General features: G+C 36.7%; 1 protein-coding gene across 1 annotated transcript in view; it reads left to right on the top strand.

Annotated features, from left to right (window-relative positions):
• NEK10 (NIMA related kinase 10) overlaps window positions 1–13,555 on the top strand; it is an 86,478-nt gene that overhangs the window by 45,443 nt on the left and 27,480 nt on the right. Inside the window, 3 exon segments of the mRNA XM_069004781.1 lie at window positions 3,060–3,190; window positions 3,606–3,676; window positions 8,604–8,816. Coding sequence (XP_068860882.1) covers window positions 3,060–3,190; window positions 3,606–3,676; window positions 8,604–8,816 — 415 coding nt within the window.

The following is a 13,555-nucleotide window of genomic DNA, read 5'->3' as shown; positions in this document are numbered from 1 at the left end:
TGTAGACATCTGTTTGCTAAAAATTTAATTAGTACCACTGTCTGGTTTCAGCCAACTGAGTTATCTTAAGGTAAAAGTTAAGGGACGAGTACTGCCTTGAAAATTAAAAAAAAAGTCATACTAATTCTACACCCTTAAATTTTCAGTGTTTGTGAGTAAGACTGGTTGCACTCATTCTTTCTGGTCTTGACCAGACAGTGACAGTTTATACACACTTGTCATCTGAATTAGGCAAACCATATGTACTCCCACCACCCTCCTGTTTGTGGGTGGCAGTGTAGAGGAACAAGAACTGGGTACTTTCTCTGCTTGGCATCCCTCACCAGTGTGGATCCAAAACATGCAACTTGACTGCAGAACTGTTTTGCTAGTCAACAAGTACTGTACCCCACCCACATTTCTAACTAGCAGATGGTGAGGCAAGCCTGTAGAACACGGTGAGGGATTTTACTACATCGCTTAAAAGTAAATAAATAATATTTGAAAATCCTATTTAAAAATCTAAATTACAGAACTAATTAGCCACAAAAGCATAGCATCATGAAAGTATGGGATTTTATATTCTCTGTAAAACTTTAATGGTCACATTAAATAAATATTACTTCAGTAATTTAAAGTATTTCTTAAGCGTGAGACAGTATTTTTTTAAGGTATTGGTCATCCTAATGTTCTCAGTGTCAGAGATTTCTGACTAAGACATTTGTTCTGGAAGAAAAGATCAAATACTCTTCTGCTACAAGTAATTTTGATTTAGAAAAAAGGGATTAGATACGCATTTAGAACAAGAAATCTTTCAGCATGAATAAACAGAACAAATTACTTCATTAACTTTCAGCTACTGTGCATTTGTGTGAAACTATGCTAAAACTATAACCCTGTCAGCACAGTATTCTTTCTTTGATTTCCAAATCACAGGATGATTTTTCCAAGTCACCAGCTCGTGGGCTGCTGTTTGCTCTGGACATCAAGCAAGGTTTTTCTCTGCTGTTCAGGAATCAAGATGCTGTAGTCCAGGTCATGCTTGCCTCTGTTTCTCTCTCAGCTGTATTCATCTTATTCTTTCTGTGGCTGATCTGTAGCTTTTTGAATAGTTACATAAATTTGGCTTGAATAATCTCTGTTTGGTATTTTAATGTAATTTATTGATTTTAAAATAATATTTTTTAACTTGAACTCGCTATGCATTAAAATTATCACTAGAATGAAAGACCAAAATTCAAGTCAGATTTATTTTTCTGAATAGGAGCATGCTTAGAACTTAACTAAGATAGGGGCTTTGCCTTACTGAGCTCACCATCTATATGGTAAGTTCCAATACTTATGTTTGCTCTAACTGGCACTTCTATGTCGCTGTTATCCCCAGAGAACGTAGGTCTAGGTTAAAAGATATGGCCAAAGCAGAGCTTTTTCTTCTTTTATAGTGTAGTTCACAATAAAGAAATTACATGATTGGCTTATTCACTCACCACCTCTCAAGGTGATAGGCTGAGCAGTAAGACACTCATTTCCAAATATTATTGTCACAAGACTGAAAACAATTCTAGTGTTCTGACAACAATAGCAGGTGTAGAAATAGTTTACATTCTTACAAACTGTTATCCATCCAGTTCTCATGAGAATGAAAGCTCTCACAGAGAAGCTGTGAGAAGCTGGATTTCTCTGTTTTTCAGCTAAAGCAAGAGAAAGGAAAAACTTTGCAAACTACAGAGCTGGAAAATTTCTCTGCTCCTGCCTTTTAATACACAAAAAGGAAATTTACACAAAGACATCTAGAATTAGTGTCACAGTGTGATTACAGAAATGCTATTATGTTCTAACAATATTTAATACCCACTCTATGGTTATGTACCATCAACAGCAAGATTCAAAGAAAATTGCTTCTTGGGTTTGACCTAAGAATCTGTATCTTGTTAAATCAATTTTGTCAGAAGATTGTGACCTGTCAGTCTCTTTCACTTCCCTGCACTGTGACCTCTGTTCTGACTTTCTATTCTGTTAAGTTCACTTAATTTATCATTTGTCTGGGGACCTCATCCCATATATTTAAAAAATCTGCATTTTGTACATAGTAGCAGGATATCCTCTAGTATCATTAATTGAATTTACACAGTATTTCTGAGCACCAAAATAAGGCATTTTACCAAAGATATCTGTACTATAATTATGAAGATATAGTGGTTCCAAATTCTAAGGTGAAAGAAAAAGGTAAACAAGTCAGTTTTCAAGTTGATTTTACAGTTGAAAGAAGTCAAGTATTTTTTTATATCTCTGAATGAAATAAACCAAACACGTTCTGTGATATGATCCTTACTTACTGCTAAGACTTGAACTCCAGCATCAGAATACACCTACTAATGTAAATTGTAATCATCCAGGTTCATGAAAAGCACTGAGGAAATTGAACAAACAAAGTAAATTCTGTTTTGTACTCCGTCAAAGCTGAAGTTACTGCCTTCTTCTGTTTTCTTTAAGTGTATCTTTACAATGTTTTTTTGTATTGTCATTTGGCTGCCTGCTTAGTGTCCATGTTGCATCCCTGCAAGGAATGCATTACAGGAGTTTAAAGAGGATGAAAATGATACAATGAGTCATGTTTTTTTCCTTACATTAATAGCAAAACTATATCCATTAGCATTCTAAATCCAGGAGTTGTATTCAAATCTTTCTGATATCTGAATTATAAGATGATGTGCCATACTTATGTGTTCTCTAGTCTGTTTTATTGAAATGCCATCACTGTAAACTAGTTCTAAATGCTATAGTCCATTTGTGTCCATTAAGTCCAAAGACAATGTGAGTGGAAAGGACAAGTGCACAAAATATGAACCCCTAGCATTGTGAGAAGAAGTTCAGTAGAAGTTGAAAGTCTATTAATTGTACTTCCCCTTAAAGAATTTGGCTGGTAAAGGAAACAAATGCAACCTTTTGAATGTAATTGTGTGTGTTCTGAAATTATGTTGTAGTGAGTAACTAAATACTGGGTGGGATTTTTTTTAGAAAATAAGCCTACTTCTAGGTGAATTAATAAAACACTTGTGGCTTGCATTGCTTTCTACCTAGTCCTGAAGTTGTAAAGTGTGAGCCTTATGGAGAGAAGGCTGATGTCTGGGCTGCAGGATGCATCCTTTATCAGATGGCCACTCTGAACCCAGCATTTTACAGCACCAATATGCTCTCCTTGGCAACTAAGGTATTCACATTTGCCAGATCAACCTCCCAATTATTTCTGCATGTGTTATCATGAATGAGAATTCATGCTTAAGTTATTGACATGTAAACTGCTCTCAGCTCTAATGTGTGTCTTGTGAATGAGCACAAGTGTTTATCATTGTGTGAATTGCTGTCTTACCATTCTAATTGCAAAAATTGCTTGTAAATGTTCAATATTGTAGCACTTTAATCTACAGTAAGTATGTACACTAATGTGGATACCTGACTGGAAGAGTATTCTGCATTAGAAGATGTGTTCTAAGTTGTTCTGCAAGTTAGAGCTGATGATGTAATTCTCATCAGGTTGTTTCAAGGGGCAGTACTTATCATATTGGATCCTCAAATAAATAATGGAGTCTTTTTCTTCAACAAATTGTAGACTTTTTATTTTTCAGATAGTAGGGGCTGTGTATGAACCTGTGCCAGAAGGATTGTACTCTGAAAAAGTGTCGTTTGCCATTAAGAGGTAATTACTCATTTTATTTCGACATCCTGCTGAAAAGATGTTTTTGTTTTGTGTGCTTCCAGCAGAGATAATGCGAGAGTTTGCAGACTTTAGCAACTGCCAGTATTCGTCTGTGAATAGCAAATATCTTTGGATTTGAAGAAAAACAGAGCTATCTCCTTACACCAATAATAACATACACAATATAGCTGCAGATGTGCAACTGGAAAACTCATACCAGTATAGTCAGGGCATTAATTTAGCCACTGTATACCTTATATTCTGCACTGAAATTTACATTTAACAAGATTAGTACAGTACTTAATTCCCTACACATCATTTCCCCCTCCCCCCCATAAAAATCCAGCCTTTTGAGTAATTTTCAAAGGCAGATTGTGATCAAGGAAATAACCCTGTTACAATATGTTACTTATACATCACTGTATGATCATGTTCATAGCTTTTTCTGTTTATTTGGCTGATGGAAATATGTTTTTCACTACTTTATAATTCTGTTAGCACAGCAGCAGATATAACAAAGTAATGGAGGAAAAGATGAGCTTGTACTTGCTACACTCACTCATCACATATTTCTTAACTATGTTTATATCTTCCTGGAGATAAGGTAATGTGTAAGGCAAAGTATAGAGTGAATTAGAGATTTAGTTAGCTCCCTTGATTTTTCCATTTTAGGAAAAAAACCCCACCTAGCACAAAAAATGCTTATACTTTCTTACTCATATATTCAATTCTGTCTCTGAAAAGCACATTACTTTACAAAGACTAAGGTTTTTCTAGTATGTTTTATTGTACAGAAGGGTTTCTGTTATTTAAAGACCTTGTGGATGAAGGACAGTAATGGAGAGTACAGGAGCTAATAGAACTAACGTTTATGATTAAGAGGTTCTGAAATGAATTTTAATGGAAATATTAAAATCTTTACACAAGAATTTTTCTACATATTTTACTAGTGGTGGGAAGCATGACATGGTTTTTTTGTTATTGTTTTTTGGGGGGGGTACTGTTTTCAATATTATCTCTTACTATGGGTTAAATCTTAAACGATATATTATGTTTGGATTTTTGCTTATGCTTTGTGAGATATTTAGAAAGAATAAAAACCATTAAAGAAAAACAGTAATAATGAGATTTTAATTAAAATACAGATGAGAAAACATTAACAGAAAAGATGTAGTTATTTTCAAATGACTGGAACACAACACATTTCAAAGATGAATGTTGTAAATAAAAACATAATTTCTTGATAACGGTTTGAAGAAATATTGAAAGTTTCATGTTGCAATTGTAAATTTTCATTTAGTGTTATCATTACTATTCATTAGTGTTGTCATTAAAATACAGTTTTATTGCTTTAAGCTACTAAAAATGTTCTGGAATCACAGCCATCAAATTCCTTCAGAGTTGTACATCAGTCTACTTGGTGTTTAGTCATAAATCATTTCTAGATGCATGGGAAATGGATATAGGACTTACTAAAAATTGCTTCTAGCACCCTTTATTCTTGGAAATTTTGCCCCATTTCAGTGAATTAAAATAAAAAATTAAAAGAAAACCCCAACTCACAGTATTTTTTAAGGGTGTAAACTTGCACCTCTTTAAAATAAATATACAATTTAATGTAAAGAAGATTTTAAAAGCTATGAAATTAGTGAAATTAATAAACATATTTAAGCAAATTTAAGCAAAAATATTAAAATCAAGAAATTAAGGTATTGTAAAACATTTTCAAAAGTGCTTCTTTGCCCAGCAGTTGTGTTTTACTAAGAAAGAACTGCTTTAGAAATAATAAGTCATTCTATGGCATTTTCTTTGAAGAAGAGTGTTGTGTTATATGTTTATGTTAGCAGGCCAATAGGACTGTGCAAGGAAATCATAGTAAATTATCGGGTTCATTGGAGTTAACAGATTTAAGACACTTTTTAGTACGTGCAGCACTGTCCCTAGCAGCTTTCCTGTCCTACACTGCATACAAAATATTCTGGGGATTTAAAAAAAGACCTAATAATATATTATTACTGTTACTAAACAGCTACCTAGGGCGCCTGAAACAAGAATCACAGACTTGTTAAAGTATTTTAGATTGGAAGGGACCCCTGGAAGTATCTAGTCCATCCTGCTTCATGCAGATACAATTAGATCTGGTTGCTCACTGCTCAGGGTTTTGTCTAAGTCAGTTTTGAATATCAAAGGATGGAGATCCCACAACTTCTCTGGGCCCTCTGTAGTGCTTGTCTGCCTTTGTGATTGAAAGTAATAGTAATAATAATAACAATTGTTGTATCTATCTAGACTTCCCTGTGGTTTAGCTTATGTCTCTTGCCTCTTGCTCTAACACTGTGCACCTCTGAGAAGGATCTGGCCATGCCTTCCTGTTGTGCAGGTAGCAATCAGATCTCTGAACAGGTGGTCCAGGTCCCTCTGACAATAGCCCTGCCCCATATATCCCTGAAATTCATTCTTCAGAAACCTTTGGAGAATGCACTCTCTCCCATGATCTAGGTCGTTAATGAAGACGTTAAATAGTACTGACCCAGTATCAGTCCTTGGAGGATGCTACTTCCAGCCACCAGCTGGTCTTTGTACGACTGATAACATCTCTTTGAGCCAGGAGGTTCAGCCAGTTATCTTCCTACCTTATAGTTCTTTGGATACTGTAGGATAGTGTGTCAAACAAAAGCCTTGCTAAAATAAAGCTAGCCACAGCATATACTGCTCTCTCCTTGTTGTCCTCAGACAGCAGTCTCATTGTAGACACCAGTCAGCCTAGTCAGGTAAAAGAGCTGTTTGGTTAATCCATCCTCACTGTTGCCAGTCACCTTCTTGTCATTTTTGTGCTTGAAAATTACTTTCAGAGGAAATAGCTCTATTATTTTCCCAGAGACTGAGGTGAAGCTGACTGGCTATCAGCTCCCTGAATCCTCCCTCTTGTTCTTCTTGGATATTTGTGTTATATTCAACTTCTATCAATTTACAGAAACCTTCTTTTGATCATTTTAGACATGACAGATAGTGGTATTGACCAATTGAATCCCTCAGACCCTTCTCATTTGGTCCCATGGGCTTGTGTATGTCCAATTGGCTTAAATGCTTTTTCACTGTATTTTCTGATATATGGAAGTTTTTCATGCTCATAGATTCTACAGGTAGGCTCAGAGATCTGAAACACTTATGGCCAAAGTTTCTCAATGGAAATGAAGGCAAAAGAGGGACCAAGCATCCCAAACTTTTCCACCTTGTTTGTCACTAGGTTGCTTAGTGGGTCCACATTTTCCATAGTCTTTTTTTGTTGGTCTTTCTTCTGCCTTCCACATCCATTGCTAGTTTGAACTTTTTCAGCTTCTGCTGAGGTTTGGCTTTCCTAACTCTACCCTTTGGGCAATGTCTGTATTCTTCCTGTGTAGCCTGCCCCTGTTTCCTACATGTAGGATTGGGCTGTTCTAGTGCTTTGAGATGTCCCTGAAGATTAGCTTGCTTTCCCAAGCTTTCCCTTTACCTTGCACAGCAGTCTGTGAGATTCTACCAGGAAGATCCCTGTACATGCTGAGTTCTGCGCTCCTGAGGTGCTGTGTTGTAACCATACAATATCACTTTCTCACTTCTCTCAGGATTTTGAACTCCACAATCTGATGGTTGCTGTAAGATCAAGAGGCTGCCGTTGATCTTCACATCCCTGCCTCCTTCTTCCTTGTCTGAGAGCAACAGGTCTGGCAGAGTACCTTCCAGCTCCATCAAGAAATTGTCATCAGCAGATTCCAGAAACCTTCTGATTGCTGCACTCAGCCATATTACCCCATCAGCAGATATCAGGGTGATTAATAGACCCCAGTAAGTGTCTGGAATCATGAAGCTTCCTTCATCTGTCAAAGGCTTCATTGACATTCTCTCTGGTTTTGTGTGGTTTATAGCAGTCATCTCTCACAAAGTCACCCATGTTGGTCTGCTCCTCTGATCCTCACTGATAAGCTTTTGACTACACATGTCAGGAGTCGGACTGCAGCCTGACTTTAGCCTTTCATCCTCAGTGAGAAATACCTAATTAGGTATGTCCCGTGTCCTTCACACTTGACCCCAGTGCACTGTGGTCACTTTCAGTGTGTTCAGAGTTGGCCCTAATAATGTTATTTGTGCCCACACAAATGAGCAACAAGAAGTAATAGCCCAAGGGTTAGGATGAATCTTGGTAGTATCTCCACAATGTCCTTAATCCAAGCAATAGACATCACATTCATCAAATTGGTCAAATAGATGGATGTCTCTGTTCCCTCAGCCTCAAATGACTGTCAGCTACTGCATCTTACTTGTGATGTGAACACTTGTTTCAGACTCACCTGGCTGTGATGTGTCCTCCGTTAGGTTTTGTTCTTCCTCACCTGTTCCTAGGTCACTATACCTGTTCTGCAATTATTCCTCTGTAGTTAGAGGAAAAGCTTTCCTTCCCTTGGCAGAAGTCATAAGTCTTCAACCCACCTCCTCTTGGGAGCCTTCACTCACTGCTCCTTTGAGGGCAAGCTCTAGATATTCCTTTTTCCTTGCATTGTTTTGAGAGTGTTGTTTCTGTGAAGATCCGGACATTCTCCTGTAAATCCTCCTTCACATCTGCTTTATTCAGTGGTGCAGTGCCTTGACCAGAGCACAGTCTCCACAAGGGAGGCCACGTCTCCCCCATCCCAGGAAAAGGCCCCAGGCACTCTTTAGTGTGTCTTGGATATCACAGCTGCAGCCCCCAGTTGCAGTTCTGTCTGGGTCAGTGTCAAGGATAATTGTTCCAACGGGTGTGTGTCAATACCAAGGCTGTCCAGCATCAAGCTGTCCCAGGCAGGATGAGTGAGCAGTGCTGGCTGGCATAACTCCATAAATACCAGGGCAGGAATGCAATGGTGGAAAAGGTTTCTAAAAAACAAGTAAACGGAGAATGTTCTTTCTGTAGCTGCTTGACTCCTGATAAAGAGGCACGTCCAGACGTAGTGGAGGTCATCTCACTGCTGTCTGATGTGATGATGAAATACCTGGATGTTTTATCCACCTCTCATCTCGTGTTGGAGAAGAAACTGGATCAGCAGAAGGGACAAACCCAGTGGTACTTCATGGAGGCTAATCGAAATGCAGTGACCTATCACCATCAGCTCTCCATTTTATCACAAGTAAGTACATGTATTAGGCTTATTTTTTGTTATCATTGTTTGCCGTATCTGAGAAAATAAGGTGCAACAAAGCAGAAAATAAATCAAAATGAAAAGATCCACCCTCCTGTAACATTCTTCCATGCAGGCTTTTAAATTTATTTTTAACGAGGTATTCATTAATTTTTTTTTTTTTTGACATTCTTATGCAGGAAAAATGACAGTATCTTAAAACCCAGTGTCATTCTGTGTTGGAAAATGGCATTGTTATGGAGGTTCTTACAGCTTTGATAATATCTGATAACATTTAATTATTACTGCACACTTGTGAATGGTTTGTGAATAGGAGAATATGCACTTGATTAGGGTGATAATCTTGTGTATGATTCATAAACAATATAAACAATGACACCTAGAAAATGGAACCTACATGAATAAAATTTTTAATTACAGATTGCAAAATACAGACCAGTGATGCTGATAAGGTATTTGCTCATGCTTTCCAGCTCTCTGATACAGTTTTACAGAAATACTTCTTACATTTCTTTCATTTGCTTCAGGCTGTGTTTTAAGCACCCTTCATGGAGTACATTAGTATTTTACATAATAAACCAAACTCAAACTCACATATGATCTCTGAGAATTTATTTTAAAAATACAAGGACAATGTTTCTGTGTAGCAAAAGTGTCCTTTGAAAATTGTTATGATAATTGGAAAATAAAGTTACGATTTACACAGCCACTGTTGGCTGTTCAGATATTGCATCTCTTAGATTCCTGTTATCAGGGCCCAGCAGTTTGTGAGCAGTTTGTGTTGAAGAACCTCTGTGTAGGAAAAAGGTTTTTTAGAACACTTGGTCCCAAACATGCTAGTCTTCACCTTTCAGACATAACACTTGTATAAATAGTTAATATTTTTTTCAGTAGTTTTCTTACCTAGCAGTCTAAGATCATTATTTATATTACACCATTTTTTCAGTAAAAAGAATGCCAAACTTTCCAGCAAACTGTAACAAACCACCGCCTTTTGAAATGTAAGAGGTATTGGGATGAAAGAAGGATACAGAGTAGGATTTGTAACTTAAAACACTATAAACAATTTTTTTCCATGTTTTTTTGATTTAAATTTTCTTAACCTAAAGATTTGGAAGCTTGTTGTATGTCACTATTTTTTTTTTGTATCTTGATATAATCATTCTCTTGCCTAACTGTGAAGAAATTTGCAAAAAACTGTGCTATAGATGGAAAGATGCTAGATTTGGGATTTTGATGCAGTTATTGTGTCTTTGAGAGAAGAGTGCCCTATCCAGATATTTGTGAGATATGATAGAACTTATAGTTTTGCACAGAAGTTAGAATACTTGTGTTTCGTGTAAGTACTTGAAAAATACACCTATCTACAAAACTGCCTGTGTATTTTGGGTGGTAATGGCTAGTTTTCTCAAGGAAGAAACACTGCAATTCTAGTTCCACTCCAATAGATATTTTATTATGCATATTAAAAGAACAAGAGGTTCTGACAAAGATCCAGAACACTGAAGAAACGGAGGGGAATAAGACTTAGTAATGAGAAGTGGGAGACCTAACTTTGCAAATTGTTATAAATAAGAATTAATCAGGCTAGGATCTTTCAAATTTCAGAAGCATGTTACAGGGCTTAGAAACAGGAGCCATGTTGTTTCGTTCTTCCTGGTGTTTAGGGAAACTTTATAAAGTGGAAGGATTTCTAATAAGGAGAATAATTATGACTGAAAAGTTTGCCTTTTGAAAAAAAAGCAAGGCAATGTTCTGACTAAAACTGCTTGGAAGAATTTCAAGCAGCTGCTCCTGAAATAAAAGCTCTGTGAGATATAGACAGCCTAATTCATCTTAGTCAAGGCCCCAGCAATTCCACACCCAAGTAATTTGTCATTTTTCCATGGTGTCAGAGAATTCAGTGTTTCTGCCATGTAGTTCAGTGTTTTGTTGAAGCGAGCTAGCTTATACTTTGCTTTCTCTACTAAAATGTGCTTATGGCCTCCTTTTTCATCCCAGTTGTGTCATACTGTGAATGCTTCTGGAATAAGGACTGTACTCTCTGTCCTTGTTTATGGAACTAAAGAACAGAGATCTTTTGGAGACAGAGTAAAATTTGTTTTATAAGTAGTTTAAGACTAGTTTGGAAGCTGTTAAATAGGCAGTTGAAAGGCAGGTCAGTAGATGATGAAGTATAGTTACCTTGTGTGGTACATATAGCATAAAATCCATGCTTGAAAATATTCCTAGTAAAAAGAATCGTCAGCAGCTCCCCCCACAAATTCTTATATTTCCTAGTTTTCCATAGAAATTGTTGTTTATGTTAGAATAGAAACAGATGTATGGGTGGCAGGTGTTTGATGGAATTAGTGTGTTCAGTTCTGAAAGGTTAAGGTTGCTGACATAACACATGGTACAGAGGACCCAAACGAGTAATTAAAATGGCAGTAATTCTCTCTCACGTTCTACCTTTCATTGCAAGGTGATCAATATTTTATTTTCATGCTCTGGGTAGGAAGAGGTGGAGAGGAAAAAGGTAGTTTGTGTAAGGTCACCAAACAGAACAGTGTCAAAGTTGAGTTTTCTGTGTTCCAAGGCAAACATGAGTCTCAAAACAGTAGTTTATCTAACTAATAAATTATCTTTCTAATATTTTCCTTTGAAGAGATGGGCGTGTAGCCAAACAATAATTTGCTTTTTTGAAGTATATAAATTTGAAAAATTTATTTTGTCTGTTTAGAAAGCAGTGAAAATAAGTCACTTCTATTACTTTGGAAATATGTGTTTTATTACATGGGCATCGTCCATTGTTTCCTTTACTGCATATATCCTGAAATGTTTTCAACTTTTTTCTCATTGCCACATTTTTTAATGTAAAATATAAATATACCTAAAACAATATAGAATTATGAATATTCAGTTCAGTCTTGTCTTTTGAATGTGGTAGAGAACAACGTAAATTTTATAATTGGAGTCCATCAGCTAAAAATATATAACAAAATATGAGCCATTTGTACCTTCTGCTGCTCTCAGAGAATATATCAAAAATGGGCAGACATGGTAGACTACCTGGATGGTCAGAACAACTTCCTTTTCTCAGTTTCTGTAGTTCTGATCTGTACATATGGCACATCTATTCTGTCACATTCTTTCTCTATGCCTCTCTGTGTTCTTTGGGAATTGAAGCTTATTTTCATTTTTGTATCAATAATGTCACTAGAATACACATTTCATTTTTAAATTTAATATGCAAATCCATGTATTCAGATCAAGTTCCCAGTTACACAGAGTAATGGGAGACTACGATGCTTAGACAATGGGAAAAATAGGTCCAACCTTTTTTTCTGAGTGTAGTCTAATCTATGGAGTGGCTCCCCATTCCATGTTAGTCAGGGCTAATTGGAGTCCAAAGTCATTAACAGTGCTTGGTCTGAGCTGGTTCATTTAGGTTGCCCTTAGCTGAGTGCTTTGACCTAATGTTCAAACGGATGAGAATGCTCATTAGCAAGGCTGCTCTCTGCGTTCTCCTGTTTTCACACTTGAACTGGTCTTTCCCTAACCCAGCATGTTGGAGAGCATGGCATATAGACCACAGCAAGTCATCTTCCATCCAGATAGGATTTTTAGCTGCAGGTCAACACTGGCCCTCCCAGGCTAGTTCTGTAGGTATCAAGGTATTGTGCTACTGGACTAGGTTGCTGCTGCTGGAAAACATACTCTGATTATTCTTCTTGCAGGCAGCTTGGCTACAGCCTGTGCTAGGAAATCTGCCTCTCTCTCCTGCAGAAGCTGTTCAACTATTTGTTGGCTGAAAATAGTAAAAGAAGCAGTGTAGCTGTTTTCAAACTGTATCTAAACCACTAAATTTAAACTAAAGAACCTGACCAAACCTGAAATAGCTGATGCAGTTTCCTGGTGTATCTGTGGCATAAACCTTCATACTCCACCTCTAGATGATTGGCTTGATTGTACTTTGTCTTTTCTGTATTGGTTTAGAAACATGAATGATGTATCTAAACTCTCGAGAAACATTGGGATTTCTTTTTATGTCCCTTCTATCACAAAGACCCTAATGTAAATAATTGTGAAGCACTTTGTGCTAATATTTGTAAATAGAGCATGTTACTGTTCTCACTCTTCTTCACCCACAGGAAGGGATTATCTTTATCGAAGTTGTTTCCTTCATCCACAGGAATGTGTGGCCAAAGGGGGAAGGATTAAAGATCATGGCTGAAGAAACCATACATTTGTAACCCTGCAGGGTACTGGCAATTCTTGTAATTCAAAGCAGCTGTTCCTTTCCTCCAATTTTTAGAAGAGATGAGGATCACAGCTGTATGAAAGACAAAGAAACACAACATAATCTAACTGCTTTTTCACCCAGTCATTTCCCCCATGACCAAATTCAGTTCTGCTCTGCTGGCAATTGTTGTGCTAATAATCATGTTAGTTTCTAAGCATCACCACATGCATTACAAAGTAGTACTTAATTAGCAATTTGATTTGAATTAATCAAGTTTTTTTGTTAACTCAGAAAAAGACATAAAGATTGGATTAATGTTCATTTTAATTTCCTTTTCCTTTGTGTTTAGAAATAGATTTTGTGCCATTCAGTGCATAAAAGATTTTCTTTCTTAGAACAACTGTGTCTGTATGCAGCAATTGTTTTAGTACCAGTTAAAGCAGTGAGTATGCTTGGGTTTAAAACACTTACCGTGCAACAGTTTATTAATATTTCAGAAAT

The sequence above is a fragment of the Aphelocoma coerulescens genome, chromosome 2 (assembly GCF_041296385.1).
Source record: "Aphelocoma coerulescens isolate FSJ_1873_10779 chromosome 2, UR_Acoe_1.0, whole genome shotgun sequence".
NCBI lineage: Eukaryota > Metazoa > Chordata > Aves > Passeriformes > Corvidae > Aphelocoma > Aphelocoma coerulescens.
The sequence above is the reverse complement of the archived record's forward strand: the minus strand, read 5'-3'. Positions and strand labels throughout refer to the sequence as shown.